The sequence below is a fragment of the Oncorhynchus tshawytscha genome, linkage group LG12, assembly GCF_018296145.1.
Source record: "Oncorhynchus tshawytscha isolate Ot180627B linkage group LG12, Otsh_v2.0, whole genome shotgun sequence".
Taxonomy (NCBI): Eukaryota; Metazoa; Chordata; class Actinopteri; order Salmoniformes; family Salmonidae; genus Oncorhynchus; species Oncorhynchus tshawytscha.
Genome location: NC_056440.1, coordinates 24,624,672 through 24,643,079, shown reverse-complemented (window position 1 = coordinate 24,643,079; position 18,408 = coordinate 24,624,672). Strand labels below are relative to the sequence as shown.

Sequence of the window (18,408 nt, the reverse complement as noted above, 5' to 3'; positions counted from 1 at the left end):
AAGCTGGATATCTTCCCTCGTTTAATGTAACGTTAGCAGCCTATCATTTTCTTACGATAACAGCTATTGGCACATCTGTCACATTATCTCTTTAGATATCCTACTCCAAACTAAGACAACAGTCGTCCCAGATTCTCCATTGGAGACACTGACAGAGATTATGAACCTAGCTACTGTATCCGTGTATCAGGCATCGACCTATATCAGCAGTACCAGTCTACAGACTAAGAATACTCTATGATCTTTGTGGGCGGATCGACCCCGCGTTCAGGTTTACAGGAAATATGACTTTCAGGAAGTAGACTTTGAGAATTTTTTTCCCCCCAGCTACAGTAGTAAATCGAGAGAAAGTGAAGGTTACTTTCATGAACAAAAGTGTATGCTAGGTAGCTGCGTCTATCATTATCAAACTAACTTTTTTCGTTGGCCAAAGTCTACTTTTCAGGTAGGACTAATTTTACAGTCACTACTCACGAGCGAAAGGTGAGAGGTGCTCGCGGTAGTTGTGCTACATTACAGTAGCATCGGGGAAGCCTAATGCCAGCTGTAATCTTCTAGAATGAGTGGAAAACAACTAGTAAGCTTGTAAAGTTTATAAACACAATATAAGCATACTTTTATTTTTTATAAATCGAAACAAACTATCCGCATGATACTGCTGTGCTGCTGCTTTATAAAGAATACATTTGATGTTCTCCTGTAGCCTGCTGACAATCAGTCTGGTCATTTCAGTGTTTATACAATGTAGCCTATTATGTATTCAGAGAGAACAGCTATGGATGTTGAGCTAGTAACACTGTCATTATAGGGCAAGTAGTAGCTGTAGTTACTTGTTACCATATATTTTGAAATCGTTGCGGCTCTGCTTGCCTTACCTTCAGTGCCCCAATGGTCCAGACATGCGTTAGTTAGGCCTACATACAGTGTACATACAGGCTAATAATGCTGTAGTAAACATTTTTTCAGATCCTGTGTTGTGTGGCTGAGGTCAGGACTATCTGAGGACCATGAGTCGCGTTCCCCTGCAGCAGCAGCAGAGCTGTGGCTCCTGGGAGCTGAAGGAACGCCTGGGGACCGGAGGCTTCGGGAATGTCACCCGATGGCAGAACAAGGTGCATAACTTTAACAGTAGCACACCATTCATGTGTGTATTTTGTTACTTATAACTTTTACCATATTTTGTGTGTTTGCAAAAGTGCTATGCTATCATGTATGAGCATCCTAAGTGGCATTTTTCATGTTTCATACTGTCATCAGATAGCCTACAACCTATGCTGCTGCATGCCTAGCAGAACCTATGGAGGCTCCCACATTAATATTTGATGTAATATTAAATTCCCTCATCATGAATGCTTTAAATGTAACTTACAGGAAATACACTCATCTTTATTCTGTGACCTGGCCCATAGAACTCTGCATCCTCCCTGGCCTATGACATCACATCTAATCACAGGATGAGAGGGACATAGATGTACATTATTATAGCTACACCATTGGAACTTGTCCACACCCATTTAGTTAGCTCTTTCTGTCCTCTATCTGTGCACTGTCTATCTGTCTTTATGTCTGTATGCACCACTTTGTTTACTGGAAATGCTGCTCAGTGTTGTCTCAGGTGAATTCAGCTGAAAGGGCACAGTAGTAGTACTATGTGGACCCCTACCAACAATGGAGGTCAGTGGTAATGACAGTTAGCATTGTGTCAAATCCTCTTGCTGGCTGGTACTTTACATGCTTCATTGTCATAGATGTATGACCCCCATCAGAGTTATGAAAAGGATGTTAATGTATTAAGAGCTTTAGACCTTTGTTCTCTCTGATTCCTAAATGGTCCTTTATGTAACTTTATGTCTTTATTCAGATAGATTCAATGACCTTCCTCTCTCTGTGGTCCCTGCGGCTCTCATGCTTTGGCCTTTCAGCCACCTGTCAGTCTCTAGTCTCTACTGCCTATAATAGTCCAGAACTGCTCACTCCACTCCTGGAGAACAATGTCTGTGTGCTGGCTGGCTTTTCCCCCCCTAGGGCTTGATCCCTTTCTCTAGGGACTGACCCAACTGTTAAAAACTAACTTGACAATTATCTCTTCTCTTTCGGTTTCCTACTTATGAAATGTACAAGACTTTAAAAGTAACATGTAATGCGCCACATTTATAAAATACATCAGTCAATTCATAAGAAAAAAAACACATTTTGGAATATCAGATCCTTTTCCTGCCCACAACTTCAGTTCATTGCAGTTGTATCCTGCAATAAGTAATACCCATGTTTAGATTTCAATTATGTTCATGGTCACAGCTCTATTGCAATTACCTATCCACTATTATTAGAATTCATTAGATGTAGGTAACTGTCCCTTTTTTGATTCAGTTATTTAAAAACGACTCCATTTAGGCAACAGACAATGTATTACATTGTAAGCAGATGATCTTTTCTCAAGCGACATATTTCAATTATTTTACTACATCACATTAGCTCCACAATGATACTTAGTTTGATGGAAACCCTAGGCTTTGTACAACGTTATAAGTTACGTCGAGATTCAATCTTATTTCGCTCTAACTTTATGGAAAAAGGTTTATTACATAAATATATCAACTCCTCTCATACTACCTTATGGGCAGTTTTATTTTAAATGTAGTACCCTGTTGGGGTTCATTCCTTGTTCCTTGTCAATCATTGGCTCATTGGTGAAATTATCATTCAGACAATATCTTTAATTAAATAATTCAAAAACCTTTATTAATGCAATTGCATTAACAGAAGTTGACAACAGTTCTTCAAAATAGGAAAAGTCCCAAGTTATTTTATTAAGCCCGAAGTCCAGCCCTAGTGATGTCACTGCATACGTCATTACCTTCTACTCATCAGACCAAGCCCATGCATACACAGCTATACAAACTTGCAAGAGAGATACAATAGTTCCAGTGTTTTCTAAGGGCTAACCAGTAATTGTCCACTCCCCAAGCTGATTGATAGTGGAATGTCTGACTAGTCTCTTATCTCTTACACTCCCCTACACAGTTCTGTCTCAGTCACACATTTCTCAGACCGTTTCCTTATAAGAGGTATAGACTAGAAAATAAACTGTGGAACAATATTAAACCTCTATAATGAATATATATATATTGATAATCTGTAGTCTAAGGACCCTATACATGTAAGGAGGGATGGTTCTTATAACCCCTCCCCTTCTATTAATACAACATAGCATCATCAATTATTATAATATATCAAACATTTGGTACAGCCCCTATCATGACCCCAAGGTGAACCCCCAACAACCCGTACGGAGAATAATCCAATAAGTGTTTTATAGTTACATCGTTATGGTAAGATAACTTCTTGACGCTACCCATCCCGTTAGCGGGATCATTTTCGTCAGCAACCGCTGAATAGCATAGCATATTCATATTCATGAAATCACAAGTGCAATATTGCAAAACACAGTTTAGCCTTTTGTTAATCCACCTGTCATCTCAGATTTTGAAATTATGCTTTACAGTGAAAGCAATCCAAGCGTTTGTGTAAGTTTATCGATAGCATAGAAAAACATTATGTACACTAAGCATAAAGTAGCTAGGTCACGAAAATCAGAAAAGCAATCAAATTAATAGTTTACCTTTGATGATCTTCGGATGTATTCACTCACGAGACTCCCAGTTACACAACAAATGTTATTTTTGTTCCATAAAGATTATTTTTATACCCAAAATACCGTTTGTTTGTCGCGTTATGTTCAGAAATCCACAGGAAAGAGCGGTCACGACAACGCAGACGTATATTCCAAATAATATCCATAATGTCCACAGAAACATGTCAAACGTTATTTATAATCAATCCTCAGGTTGTTTTTAAAATATATATTCGATAATATATCAACCGGGTGATTTTCAATAACACTAGGAGAAACAATGGCCGCTTTACTCTGTAGCACAAAACTCACTCTGAGAGCCCCCACCTATCCACTTACGCAATGTGATCTTTCACGCTCATTTTTCAAAATAAAAGCCTGAAACTATGTCTAAAGACTGTTGACAGCTTAGGGACGCCATAGAAAAAGGAATCTGGTTGATATACCTTTAAATGGAGCATAGGCATGCATAAGAACAGAGAGGTTTCAAAATAAGAGGCACTTCCTGATTGGATTTTCCTCAGGTTTTCGCCTGCAATATCAGTTCTGTTATACTCACAGACAATATTTTTACAGTTTTGGAAACTTTAGAGTGTTTTCTATCCTAATCTGACAATGATATGCATATTCTAGTTTCTGGGGCTGAGAAATAGGCAGTTTCAAATGGGTACGTTTTTTAGCCAAAAACAAAAATACTGCCCCCTACACGCAAAAGGTTAACCAAAAGTAGACACACTCCAATCAGTTTCTGAGACAATTGCCCAGACTTTGTAGACAGTTGAATAATGCTTAAACCTCATCTTTATCAAATAATCCATTAAAGCGACCAACTGAAAACCTACGTACGTCTACGTATGGGTTGTTTAAGTTGCATCTCGTTATATTCCCAGTATTACTTTATCAAATCTCCAGTAATCGATTATACACACATACAATTCATCATATTTTCATATCTTCACAAAATCCATATAAAATGTAATAAATTCTTATGTACTCACATCAACCATTCCATTTGCGTTTTCAAGGACACTCCACAGCTACGAAGCAGCTCTCCAAGCAAACTCCCAGCGGAACCCCAAAAAATGTACATTTGTTTCCCGTACAATAACCAGCCCGTCATGGAATCCTCAACAGTTCTCTGACCTCCCAGAAACCACGGCAAAGTCTAGGCTCCCAGAAACTATAGACTTGCTGCTAACATCCCTCTCTCAATACTGTCCAATATATTCTATAATGGGTAGTGATGGACGGAACCCCAAAATAACATTATATGAACATTTATTAACCAAATTTCAATCATCTTATTATACAAATGTTTATATCTTATTTACCCACTCACACAACTCTCATAACTCTCATATCACATTCACACAGTACTGATCACAAACACACATAATCAATATTTGTATAACCTGCAGGAATATTTTCTTACTTCTATAGGTGGATTTGGTTTATAGCTTTCACATATGTACCTAACTATTTTAAACCATTTCATATCATTAACTTATCTACTAATTATTATTTATCTCAGGCTCACAAAAAGCCTTCATGATCAACCACACATGATTGATCAAATGCTCACACAGAACATTACTAAATAACCATTCACACAGGATTGGTCAGACCACTCACACAGAATTGGTCAGATGTCCACACAGAACATCATTGAAAGGTTACCCAAACAGAGTCAACCTATTGCACCCACACAGAACACTTCTACAATGATTATCCACACAGGATTTCAAAACCTGACTATATGAACAGGGAAACCTATACCATTATCAAAAGATCGCCTAATTAGTGGTCCCAAAACTGGGTGTTGTAGCCACACTGGGATATCGCCTACTGCGATTACTATAGATTATCTTCCATCTATCCAAATGTGCAAAACAACCTACAGAGTACCCATGTCTCCTATCTACCTTTTTAACATGGTCCCAAAAATCCTTTCTTACCTTGTATTTTCTAAGTACCAGGAATATCAAAAACACGCACAATTACACCCAACAATTGCAACCCAGGGCATACCTGTTTACCTCATTTAACAAAACATTTGATCAATTACATACACGTTAAAATTTGAAAACATTTAAAGTCAGATGCCTCGCAAGGCGTCACCTGCACTCTCGTTCTTCGTTCAATACATTAACCTCACCAGTCCTACTGTCATCAAGCCATTACCACGGATCTGGACTTTTGGTAGCCCGCAACTGGCTAATTAACAATCATGTCCAAGGATATCTCACTTAAGAACACTCTCATCAACTCAACTCAGTCCTGTTTAGTTACCCCAGCTGTGGCCCTCTTAAGGAAGACCTCGCTCTGAGTGTACCCTCAACAGGGGCATTTGTTATTTTTTATATTTTTTCTTATCTTTTCATCACTTAAACGTTCAGTTAATGTCTAATTAGTACTATTAATTCTGTGCACTTTCAAGTTCAATTATTGAAAGAAACCCGTCTCATCCTTAATTCAATTCTGTTCGAGATGATGTATCCATTCAGCTGACGCTCCCAACCAGGTGGGGACCTGATCTGCTCCAAATAGTGGAGAGTGGCTTTCCCCTGGTTGCATCTAATGCATCTAATTAAGTTTATCATTGCATCCTCGCTGCCAAAATTGTGGTGGAATTATTGTAATCAAAAGGAGAGACTTCTAGATTTCTTCAAAACAATCTAACTTTATTATTTAATTAGTGCAGTAATGAAGCTGGTTGGTAACCACCCCTGGAGGTGATCACTGAGAACTCAACAAGCTGGTTTGAGCCAAAGCATTTTATAGCAAAGTCCATCCTCCTTCAGTCTACATGAGAAACAACAGATGTATGGAATGGGTTAAGATTTGTATGAAATATACTTATAATTCACAGCAGACAGTATCTCATTGTGTAGAGACCAGGGTCTGGCTCTGGAGTCATCTCTCCCTGGTACCGTATAGAACAGAAACATTAACTCATGCTCTGGAATGCGGTATCACCCAAAGACATCGTAAATCTTCAGAGGCCCATCCTCAGTAGAACACACACAGATGAGTGTTCTTACAACCCCTTATTATGTTGCATAAAACAACCATTTGATGCAATAACAGTATTATAACATAATCTTGTAATTTCCACCATACTTTCCACTAGCTCTGTGCAGGCCAGTCAAGTTCTTCCACACTGATCTCGACAAACCATTTCTGTATGGACCTCGCCTTTGTGCACAGAGGCACAGGAAAGGGCCTTCCCCAAACTGTTGCCACAAAGTTTGAAGCACAGAATTGTATAGAATGCCATTCTATGCTGTAGAGTTAAGATTTCACCATGAAAAAACGGCCCCAGACCATTATTCCTCCTCCACCAAACTTTATAGTTGGCACTGTGCATTCCGGCAGTAGTGTTCTCTTGGCCTCCATCAATCCCAGATTTGTCCGTTAGATTGCCAGATGGTGAAGTGTGATTCATCACTCCAGAGAACGTGTTTCCAAGCTTTACACGACTCCAGCCGACGCTTGGCATTGCGCATGATGATCTTAGGCTTATGTGCAGCTGCTTGGCCATGGAAACCCATTTCATGAAGCACCTGATGAACAGTTCTGGTGCTGACGTTGCTTCCAGAGTTAGTGAGTGTTGCAAATGAGGACAGACGCGTTACATGCTTCAGCACTCTGTGGTCCCGTTCTGTGAGCTTGTGTGGCCTACCACTTCGCATCTGAGTCGTTGTTGCTCCAATACGTTTCCACATCACAATAACAGCACTTACAGTTGACCGGTGCAGCTCTAGCAGGGCAGAAATTTGACGTACTGACTTGTTGGAAAGGTGGCATCCTATGACAGTGCCACATTGAATGTCACTGAGCACTTCAGTAAAGCCATTCTACTGCCAATGTTTGTCTATGGAGATTGCATAGCTGTGTCCTCAATTTTATATACCTGTCAGCAACGGGTGGGTTTGAAATAGCCAAATCCACTAATTTGAGAGGGGTGTTCACATGCATTTGTATGTATAGTGTAACTTCGGTCTGTCGTAGGAAGTGGAGGGACGGGCATGATGGGCTATGGCATTGTGTTAATGGGACTTCCTCTGCTACTTTCTGAATCACTGGTGATGATTCTATCCGTTACTTCCTGGATTGTTGAGGATAACATCATAATACCCAAAATAAACGATAAGCTGGTCGTACAGCTCGTTATGTTTTGCCCAGAGTTGAAGTGTTACAGTGAAAAAGTATGTCTACTGTTGTGATCTAGATGAAGATTAGATCAAATTGTATGACCAATTTATGCAGAAATCCAGGTATTTCCAAAGGGTTCACATACTTTTTCTTGACACTGAAATTGATTAATGTGGCTATTATACTTCTGACAGGCTTTACGCTGCCTCTTACGCTTTACGTTGTGTCAGGCCTGTCTCTTTCTGTGTACTGTGTGTATGTATTGTAACAGCATTGTAAAAGTGTTAGTGTGTGTGTGTGTGTGTGTGTGTGTGTGTGTGTCTAATCCTACCTGTGTGTTGTTGTGTAGGACACAGAGGAGCAGATAGCCATTAAGCAGTGTCGTCAGGAGCTGAGTGAGAGGAACAGAGAACGCTGGTGTTTGGAGATACAGATCATGAAGAGGTGAGAGACTTTTATGTCTACGAAAATGTTTTCTTATTATTTAGCGATCTTAAGGGACTTGCATGGTGCGAGCAGTATGGCAATGGGTCCACTTAGCTTTACAGTGGGTTTAGGTTTAGCTGTAGACCAATCCATATGGGTCATATCTGCCATCTCAGCAGGGGAAGGGATATGGATGACTATGTAGTACATTAAGACAGGAGGTTTGGTAGTGTGAATCCAACAAATTAGGCTTATTACCAAATCACCAATTGGGATTACGTTACGATAATCCCATTTGAGCCTATTTTACTCACAGCATCACTCAATATTACTCAGCATCACTCATACGCTGCTGCTACTCTGTTTATTATAAATCCTGATTGCCTAGTCACATTTTGCCTAGTCACATTTACGCCTACCCACATGTACATGTTGTATTCCCTCAATTACCTCATACCCCTGCACATTGACTCGGTACTGGTACTCCTTGTACGGTGCATTCGGAAAGTATTCAGACCCCTTTAGTTTTTCTACATTTTGTTACGTTACAGCCTTATTCTAAAATGGATTCAATAGTTTTTTTCCCTCATCAATCTACACACAATACCCCATAATGACAAAGCAAAAACTGCTTTTTAGACATTTTTGTCAATTTGTTTTGTTGCGACTCTAGGGGCAGTATTTTCATTTTTGGGAAAAAAACGTTCCCGTTTTTAAACGGGATATTTAGTCAGGACAAGATGCTAGAAAATGCATCTAATTGACAGCTTTGGATAGAAAACACTCTAACGTTTCCAAAACTGTAAAGATATTGTCTGTGAGTATAACAGAACTGATGTTGCAGGCGAAAGCCTGAGAAAAATCCAATCCGGAAGTGCCCCATATTTTGAAAGTGCTGCGTTCCAATGAGTCCCTATTGAGCTGTGAATGTGCTATCAACCAGCTTACGCTTTCTACGTATTCCCCAAAGTGTCTAGAGCATTGTGACGTAGTTTTACGCATTTATGTTGAAGAATAGCCATAGGCGGCTACATTGCGTAAGTGGTCACCTGATGGCTCCCTAAAATAGAGGTAGCCATTACTCCAATCGGTCCTACTGAAAAACAAATTGTCCCGACGGATATATTATCGAATAGATATTAGAAAAACACCTTGAGGATTGATTATAAACAACGCTTGCCATGTTTCTGTTGATATTATGGAGCTAATTTGGAATATTTTTCGCCGTTTTCGTGACTGCAATTTCCGGGCGATTTCTCAGCCAAACGTGAAGAACAAATGGAGCTATTTTGTCTACAAAAATAATATTTTGGGAAAAATCTACCTTACTATCTACCTGGGAGTCTCCTGGGAGTCTCGTGAGTGAAAACATCCGAAGTTCATCGAAGGTAAACGATTTAATTTGATTGCTTTTCTGATTTGTGAAAAGGTTGCCTGCTGCTAGCAAGGCATAATGCTATGCTAGGCTCTCAATAAACTTACACAAATGCTTGTCTAGCTTTGGCTGTAAAGCATATTTTGAAAATCTGAGATGACAGGGTGATTAACAAAAGGCTAAGCTGTGTCTCAATATATTTCATTTGTGATATTCATGAATAGGAATATTTTCTAGGGATATTTATGTCCATTGCGTTATGCTAATTAGTGTCAGGCGATGATTACGCTCCCGCATGCAGGATGGGGAGTCAGTAGAGGTTTTAAAAAACATAAATATCACATTTACATAAGTATTGAGATTTACATAAGTCTTTATTCAGTACTTTGTTGAAGGACCTTTGGCAGTGATTAAAGCCTCGAGTCTTCTTGGGTATGACGCTACAAGCTTAAGTTGACACACCTATATTTGGGGAGTTTCTCTGCAGATCCTCTCAAGCTCTGTCAGGTTGGATGGGGAGCATCACTGCACAGCTATTTTCAGGTCTCCAGAGATGTTCGATCGGGTTCAAGTCCGGGCTCTGGCTGGGCTTGACAGCCACTCCTGCTGGGCACACAGCCACTCCTGCATTGTCGTAGCTGTGTGCTTAGGGTTGTTGTCCTGTTGGAAAGTGAACTTTCACCCCAGTTTGAGGCCCTGAGCGCTCTGGAGCATCAAGGATCTCTCAGTACTTTCTCTGTATCTTTCCCTCAATACTGACTAGTCTACAGTTCCTGCCGCTGAAATGGTGCCACCACCATGCTTCACCGTAGGGATGGTGCCAGGTTTCCTTCAGACGTGACGCTTGGCATTCAGGCCAAAGAGTTCACGCTTGGTTTCATCAGACCAGAGAATCTTGTTTCTCATGGTCTGAGAGTCCTTTAGGTACCTTTTGGCAAACTCCAAGCAGGCTGTGATGTGCCTTTTACTGAGGAGAGGTTTCCACCTGGCCACTCTACCATAAAGGCCTAATTGCTGGAGTGCTGCAGAGATGGTTGTCCTTCTGGAAGGTTCTCCCATCTCCACATAGGAACTCTAGAGCTCCGTCAGAGTGACCAAGGCCCTTCTCCCCCAATTTCTCAGTTTGGCCGGCACCAATCAAGTTGTAGAAACATCTCAAGGATTATCAATTGAAACAGGATGCACCTGAGCTCAATTTCAAGTCTCATAGCAGGGTTTGAATGCTTATGTAATAAATGTATTCTTTCATTTTTTATAAATTTGTCAAAAAAATGTAAAACCTGTTTTCACTTTGTCATTATGGGGTATTGTGTGTAGATTGATGAGAGAAAACATGTGTTTAATCCATTATAGAATAAGGGTGTCAAGTAACAAAATGTGGAAAGAGTCAAAGGGTCTGAGTACTTTCCAAATGCACTGTATATAGCCTCATTATTGTGTTACTCCTTTTTTTATTTACAAAATATTTTTCATACTTTTTAACTCTGCATTGTTGGGAACGGGTTCTTGTATTTGGCGCATTTTATTTGATTTCTTTGTAAGGAACATTCAGGGAGATTTGCATTTTTCACAATGCCTATTTGCTTTGTTCTCTCTGCTATTAACGTCCTTGTCACACCCTGACCTTAGAGATCCTTTTAATTCTCTATTTGGTTAGGTCAGGGTGTGACTAGGGTGGGCAATCTATGTTTTCTATTTCTTTGTTGGCCGGGTATGGTTCCCAATCAGAGGCAGCTGTCTATCGTTGTCTCTGATTGGGGATCATACTTAGGCAGCCTTTTTTTGGGGGGATCTTGTTTTTGGTACTGTGCTTTTTAGCCCTACTAGACGTTATGTTTTTTTTTTTTTTTCGGTGTTCATTTAATAAATTAAAATGTACGCCTACCACGCTGCACCTTGGTCCGATCCTTCCATCGACGAACGTAACAATCCTGCCGCAACTTCCCTTCTGTTGTAGAGACAGGCCACATAAGATGTCATGGGCACATTCCATGACACTGACACTTGTTATGTCTCTGGGTTCTGTGTTGGTCATTTGGCATAGTATAGGTAGTGTTCCACCAACTCAGCTTTGCTGTGATGCCAGTGGTACTCCTGTTGGTGAGTGGCACTGTGTGTGGGGGTGTGACGATTATGTCTTGTTGTCAGATGGGGTGTGAAGGGGGAGGATAATTCTTGGTTTCAAGTTGGGTGTGGGTGTGGAGAGGTAATTTGTAAGTGTGTGTACTTTAGTATGTATGTGTGAGAGAGAATGGGTGTGAGGACTTCTTGTTATCAGGTCATGCTTTAACGAGTGTGTTGTTGTTAGACAGACGTGGTCTCAAACACAACCCTCTCTTGCACCCACGCACTGCTAAGCCACACACACACACCGTCCTAGCTTTGCCCATGCAGAGTTTAAACCCAGGTTGCCAAGAATCGTATCAATGTAATAACATCAGATTTTCAGCCAAGGTCAACTGAAGCCCTTAGATATTGAGTCAAAGTCTGCCTCAGGTTTTTTTTTTTTTTTTTTTTTTGTGTGTGTGTGTGTGTGTGTGTGTGTGCAGTCCAGGCATGAAAGCGTGAGAGTCACACTTTTACAGAAAGCTTATAACGCCTTACACACACCCCACTACATCATACATTTACAGACACCCCATAACTGCACACCCTGCCCAGCGGAGGCCAGCTAACCTTACAGAAGTCACTAGGGAGAAGAGGGAGAGACTTTCCATATCCAGTCATACCTTTTTCACTATACTGCCTCTCCGTTTCCAGTGTTGATGGGTTGTTATGGTATTCTGATCATGTTTGGTTTAGCAATCAGTTACTTCTCAGACTACCATTATGTGACTAAAACACAATGACTGTACATTGTCTGCTGACCGATGTTGACCGCATGACTATTTGTTATCCTAATGATTACCATCATCAGTATCACCTAACCACTTGGTACAGTAATATAGTAAACAATTAGAAAGTGTTATTTTTCTAATGTTCCAATGTTATTGTTTTGCCTGTAGAATCTGGAACCAATTACACTTTTAGTTTAATTTGTTTTCACTGGTTTTTATTGGACGGTTTTAGGAAAGTTTAGCCTGCGACAAACAGAAACACATTTATACATTCTACAGTGATGCAACAGTACATAACCGTCTCCCTCCCCCCCTCTACCTTCCTCTTTTTCATAGCAATTATTCACTGTTCTCTATCCCTTCTCCCACTCTTCTCTCTCTCCCTCTCTGTCTCTCTCTCTCTCTCTCTCCCCCCTCTCTCTCTCTCTCACTCTCTCTCTCTCTCCCTCTTCCCCCCTCTCTCTCTCTCTCTCTGTCTCTCTCTCTCTCTCTCTCTCTCTCTCTCTCTCTCTCTCTCCCCCTCTCTCTCTCTCTCCCTCTCTGTCTCTCTCTCTCTCTCTCTCTCTCTCTCTCTCTCTCCCCCCCTCTCTCTCTCTCCCTCTCTGTCTCTCTCTCTCTCTCTCTCTCTCTCTTACTCTCTCAGACTGGACCATGTGAATGTGGTAGCAGCGAGGGAGGTTCCTGAAGGGCTGCAGTCCTCCTTACGCATCAATGATCTACCTCTACTGGCCATGGAGTACTGTCAGGGAGGTGACCTGAGGAAGGTGTGTTACACACACACACACACACACACACACACACACACACACAGAGCCTTATGCTGATCATGTTTCTCCTGTGTCTGTGTGTGTGTGTCTCTCCAGTATCTGAACCTGTTGGAGAACTGCTGTGGAATGAGGGAGGGTTCCATCCTTATTCTGCTACGGGACATATGTGAGTAATAGCTCTAAGGCATTGCATTTACACACTGATTTTGACTAATTCTCACAGTGTCAGACATTGTGTAGCATGGTGTCTGTATCATATGCCAGCAGTTTGGCCATGTTCCACGTTCCTGATGGTGACATCACAGAGCCACTTCCTGTGAGGCGGCAGTTAATGTGTGATAAACTTCCTGTTGGATGGAGTAAATGTGCGGAGACTTTGTGTGTCACACACACCTGTCTGTCTGACCTTTAGAGTGACATCATCAACGTCCCTAACCACAGGCCAGTCACCATTGACAGTACTCACACATAGTGTGATGGTTTGATTCCTGCACAGGCCACATGTACTGAATATATGTGTTTACTGTGAGCCTCTGGTTTTGGATAATAGTGTCTTCTAAATCATATTAATGATGATTGATGACATTACATAGTGAAGACAAGCCAGGACGTCCAGTGAACCCAGAAACATGTGTTTTTATTGTTCTTTATAATCATGGAGTAGAGGTCTTTTTAGATGCTCCACGGTTGCTGAACTTTAACTGCTGACATGTTTCAGATGAGTTTTGTTTTGATACTTTGACACAGTGTTTTCCATCACTCTGTATACCTTTTACATTCAGCAGACTCTCTTATCCAGAGTCACTTACAGGAGCAAGTACGGTTAAGTGCCTTACTCAAGAATACATTGACAGATTTTTCACTGGCTTGACATGACCAGACATGACCATACTAAATATAAAGCTGAACGTCATAAGCTAACTTCAAACTTCCTGATATTCATAGGCTCACATCGTCACACTCACACCAAATAAATCATCTTCTACATGCACGCAGATATGAGAGCGCAGGACCGTGTACAGACTTCTACACTTGAACACACTCACACCACACACACAGGAGGAAACACGCATCAATAAACAAACACACACACGCTCAGGAATGCATATATAAATCCATACATCTCACATCTATGAGATCAGGCACAGACAGACAGGTGAAAACACTTCAAATATAGACATGCAAAACATATACTCAAGTAGTAATACGCACACAAATCATTCCTCTTCCTGTTGAACTTTGGTGGGAACTTCCTACTGATGAGGGTTTTACAATGTAGCACCCACTGGGCCCTGACACACACACATACAGGGGCACTGGGGTTACGGGATCCACATCATTTAACACTCGTAGCCAACTCCCATTGACAGACACACACACACACACACAGGGTTGTATCATTTGTCTTGTACTTCAGAGTAGTCAGGCCGCTTTTCGATGCCCTATTAGCAGTGTAATGTAATGCCAAATGATTCACCCCCTAAATGATGCTGACGCTCTCCTCCGGTTTGTCTGTATGGACAAGAGAAAGTAGGAAAGAAGCCCAGGATCCTATTTGATTACATGTTTGATTAAAATACCAGGATCCTGTTTGATTACACTGGGTTGTGACTGGATAGCTTGGCTTTGTTTATTCTCTCTCTCTCTCTCCCATCTCTCTCTGTCTCCTAGCCTCTGCTCTGACCTACCTTCATAAGAAGAGGATCATCCACAGAGATCTGAAGCCAGAGAACATCGTCCTCCAGCAGGGAGAGAAGAGAGTGAGTCTCCCTGTGTGATTTTAGAAACTGAACTCTTTGCAGTCACTCCCAGATAAATACCTAGGATTTGGCTCAATAGGCTAACTTGATTTTGAGTCGCACAGACAATATGGGTTCATTACCTGCGTAATCACAGAACCACAAACCACTGCAAACCCCAAAGCCGACAGACACCATATCTCTGGAATAGATCCTACCTTGCATAATATGCCGTCATCTAGTTAATGAGGCAGAATATACCATCCATCCACTCCTCAATATGTTTGCATGGACAGAAATAAAGTTCTATAACTAAGGCCAGACATACTAAAATATGTTGTTGCTAAATGGTTATTTACTCCCTTGTATTATTTCATAGCATGAGGGGTACGGCACAAAACACATTCATTTCTTTCCGGTTTAAATTGACCGTAAATGTTTTTCATCGTGAAATGTTTCACACACAATAGCAATACTAAACACCCTCCTGGTGAAGGTGAGTGTTTGGAGTTCAGTGCTTGCCGTATAACTATTATATGAAACAGTTTTAAAAGGCCATAGAGCACCAAAGTAGTTATTTGATATTTATTAGTTAATTATATGTTATGTAGTTACTGTTTTACCGTGTAATTTCTTAGTTAATACTGGGAATATGTCATACATCATAAAGTTAAGCATAACCGTTGACACTGTTATCTCTTCGTCTCTGTAGTTGATCCATAAGATCATAGATCTGGGCTACGCCAAGGAACTGGACCAGAACAGTCTGTGTACATCATTCGTTGGAACACTGCAATACCTGGTGTGTGGCGCTACTGTGGCTAACACTTCTTCTATCTGTTCTATTTCTACATATCTGTGGTAGAATCAGAATAACTTTTATTCGCCAACACATTTACTAGGAGTTATCTCACTTCCCCTCTCTTTTATTTTAGCTCTCATAGATTCCTCTTTTTCATAGCAATTCTTCACTGTTCTCCATTCCTTCTCCCACTCTTTCCTCTCTCTCTCTCTCTCTCTCTCTCTCTCTCTCTCTCTCTCTCTCTCTCTCTCTCTCTCTCTCTCTGTCTCTCTCTCTGTCTCTGTCTCTCTCTGTCTCTCTCTGTCTCTCTCTCTCTCTCTCTCTCTCTCTCTCTCTCTCTCTCTCTCTCTCTCTCTCTCTCTCTGTCTCTGTCTCTGTCTCTCTCTCTGTCTCTCTCTCTGTCTCTCTCTGTCTCTCTCTCTGTCTCTCTCTCTCTCTCTCTCTCTCTCTCTCTCTCTCTCTCTCTCTCTCTCTCTCTCTCTGTCTCTCTCTCTCTCTGTCTCTCTCTCTCTCTCTCTCTCTCTCTCTCTCTCTCTCTCTCTCTCTCTCTCTCTCTCTCTCTCTCTCTCTCTCTCTCTGTCTCTCTCTCTCTGTCTCTCTCTCTGTCTCTCTCTGTCTCTCTCTGTCTCTCTCTCTCTCTCTCTCTCTCTCTCTCTCTCTCTCTCTCTGTCTCTCTCTGTCTCTCTCTCTCTCTCTCTTCTCTCTCTCTCTCTCTCTCTGTCTCTCTCTCTCTCTCTCTCTCTCTCTCTCTCTCTGTCTCTCTCTCTCTGTCTCTCTCTCTCTGTCTCTCTCTCTGTCTCTCTCTCTGTCTCTCTCTCTGTCTCTCTCTCTCTCTCTCTCTCTCTCTCTCTCTCTCTCTCTCTCTCTCTCTCTCTCTCTCTCTCTCTCTCTCTCTCTCTCTCTCTCTCTCTCTCTCTCTCTCTCTCTCTCTCTCTCTCTCTCTCAGGCTCCAGAGCTCTTGGAGAGACAGAAGTATACAGTGACTGTGGATTATTGGAGCTTTGGTACATTGGTGTTTGAGTGCATCACTGGGTTCCGGCCTTTTCTGCCAACCTGGCAACCCGTGCCCTGGTACTGCCACACACAAACGAACACACACTCACTACACACACACATCCTCCAGCTAAACCTCTTATTGTCTTTTCCCCTGATAGATACACAGACCCATTGTTGCTTTATCCTGCTGTGTTTAACCTTGAGCTACACTAATAAACATGTTGAATGTTATTCCTAAAGGGTGGGATGTTTGGTTATAATAGATCCCACTCCAGACTCAAAATGATTATATTTCAACACACTATCAAAGACCTACATAATGAGGGGAAATGTGTGTGTACTGCCCATGTGGGCCTCTGAGGCCAGCGTTGACAAGACTGGCATGGCCAAGCTTGCATTCCCTATGTATGTGCATGTGTGTGCGTGCGTGTGTGTTTGTGTGCAAGCATGCAAATGTTATTGTTAGCAATCTAAGCAATTGAAATAGAAAAATACTAATGATCTGTTCTCCTCCCCCTCATCTCTCTTTCTCTCTGTCTCATTCCCTCTCTCAGGCATAGTAAGTTGAAGTTGAAGCAGGATCATGACATTGTGGTTTATGAGGACCTGACAGGGGAGGTGCGCTTCTCTAAACACCTTCCCCAGCCCAACAACCTCAACACGTGAGTCACTACACCACCACCTGGGGGCCATTTCAACTTGCCTATAAAGTACCTTCAATTTATTAAGACGTAAGATAAGTAATTTGATCATTTGGGTGAATTATTCCTCTTTGCTTGTGTGTGTGTGTTGTAGTCTGTTGTTGGGCCGTCTAGAAAGCTGGCTGCAGCTGATGCTGAGGTGGTCTCCCCAGGAGAGAGGCAAGGCAGACCCCCAGACCACTTCCTCAGACTGCTTCTCTCAGCTAGAGACTATACTGGAGCTGAAGGTACACTACACACACACTTTCTCTCTCTTTAATTCAATACAAATCTTTCTCACAGGATCCTTGGTTGGCTAGATACTGGGTTGTAATGGAAGGATTGGATTGTGTTTATTTTCTCTCTAACTCTCTCTCTCTCTCGCTAGCTGGTTCACGTATTGAACATGGTGTCTGCTAAGATCTTCACCTACTCTGTCTCAGCCAATGAGAGCGTGGCTGATCTGCAGCAGCGAATCGGTTCTGACACCAACATCCCTCCAGCCAATCAAGAGCTACTGTTGGAGGCGGGACTAGCCCTGGAGCCACAGGGAGAGGCGGGGCAGTGTGCCATCGACTACACTGTAATCTATCTGATGTTTATACATAATCTATAATCCAATCAAAATGTCTTTCATATAGCATGTCGGACAGAGCAGTCAAGATATTGCAGGTGTAAAGGCTAATAAAAAGTCTTCACGTATCTTTACTATCTCTCTCTCTCTCAGGAGATAGACGGGAGGAGGACAGACCTTCCTCTGGTGTTCCTGTTTGACCGTTCCTCCTGCACCTACGAGCCCCAGTTCACCCCCCGCACAATGCCAGAGAACATACGCTTTGTCCGTGAGTATACCCGCACACTAATGCTAAGAAAAGTGAAAAATATCAATGAATAGTGGTCATCTCTGACAACCGTCTCTACTTTTTACATGTGAATATGTGAGGATTCTGTTATACACTGGAACTCTCTCTTTATCTTTCTCTCTTTCCACCTCTCT

The 18,408-nt window shown here is 41.6% G+C and overlaps 1 protein-coding gene across 1 annotated transcript in view; it reads left to right on the top strand.

Moving 5' to 3' along the window:
- Positions 1-274: 274 nt before the first annotated feature.
- Positions 275-18,408, top strand: part of ikbkb (inhibitor of nuclear factor kappa B kinase subunit beta) — a gene marked incomplete in the record, with an annotated part of 139,821 nt that continues 121,687 nt past the window's right edge. Inside the window, 12 exon segments of the mRNA XM_042331465.1 lie at positions 275-483; positions 967-1,112; positions 8,139-8,233; positions 13,071-13,191; positions 13,291-13,360; positions 14,866-14,954; positions 15,646-15,735; positions 16,682-16,806; positions 17,286-17,393; positions 17,527-17,659; positions 17,800-17,994; positions 18,139-18,253. Coding sequence (XP_042187399.1) covers positions 1,008-1,112; positions 8,139-8,233; positions 13,071-13,191; positions 13,291-13,360; positions 14,866-14,954; positions 15,646-15,735; positions 16,682-16,806; positions 17,286-17,393; positions 17,527-17,659; positions 17,800-17,994; positions 18,139-18,253 — 1,246 coding nt within the window.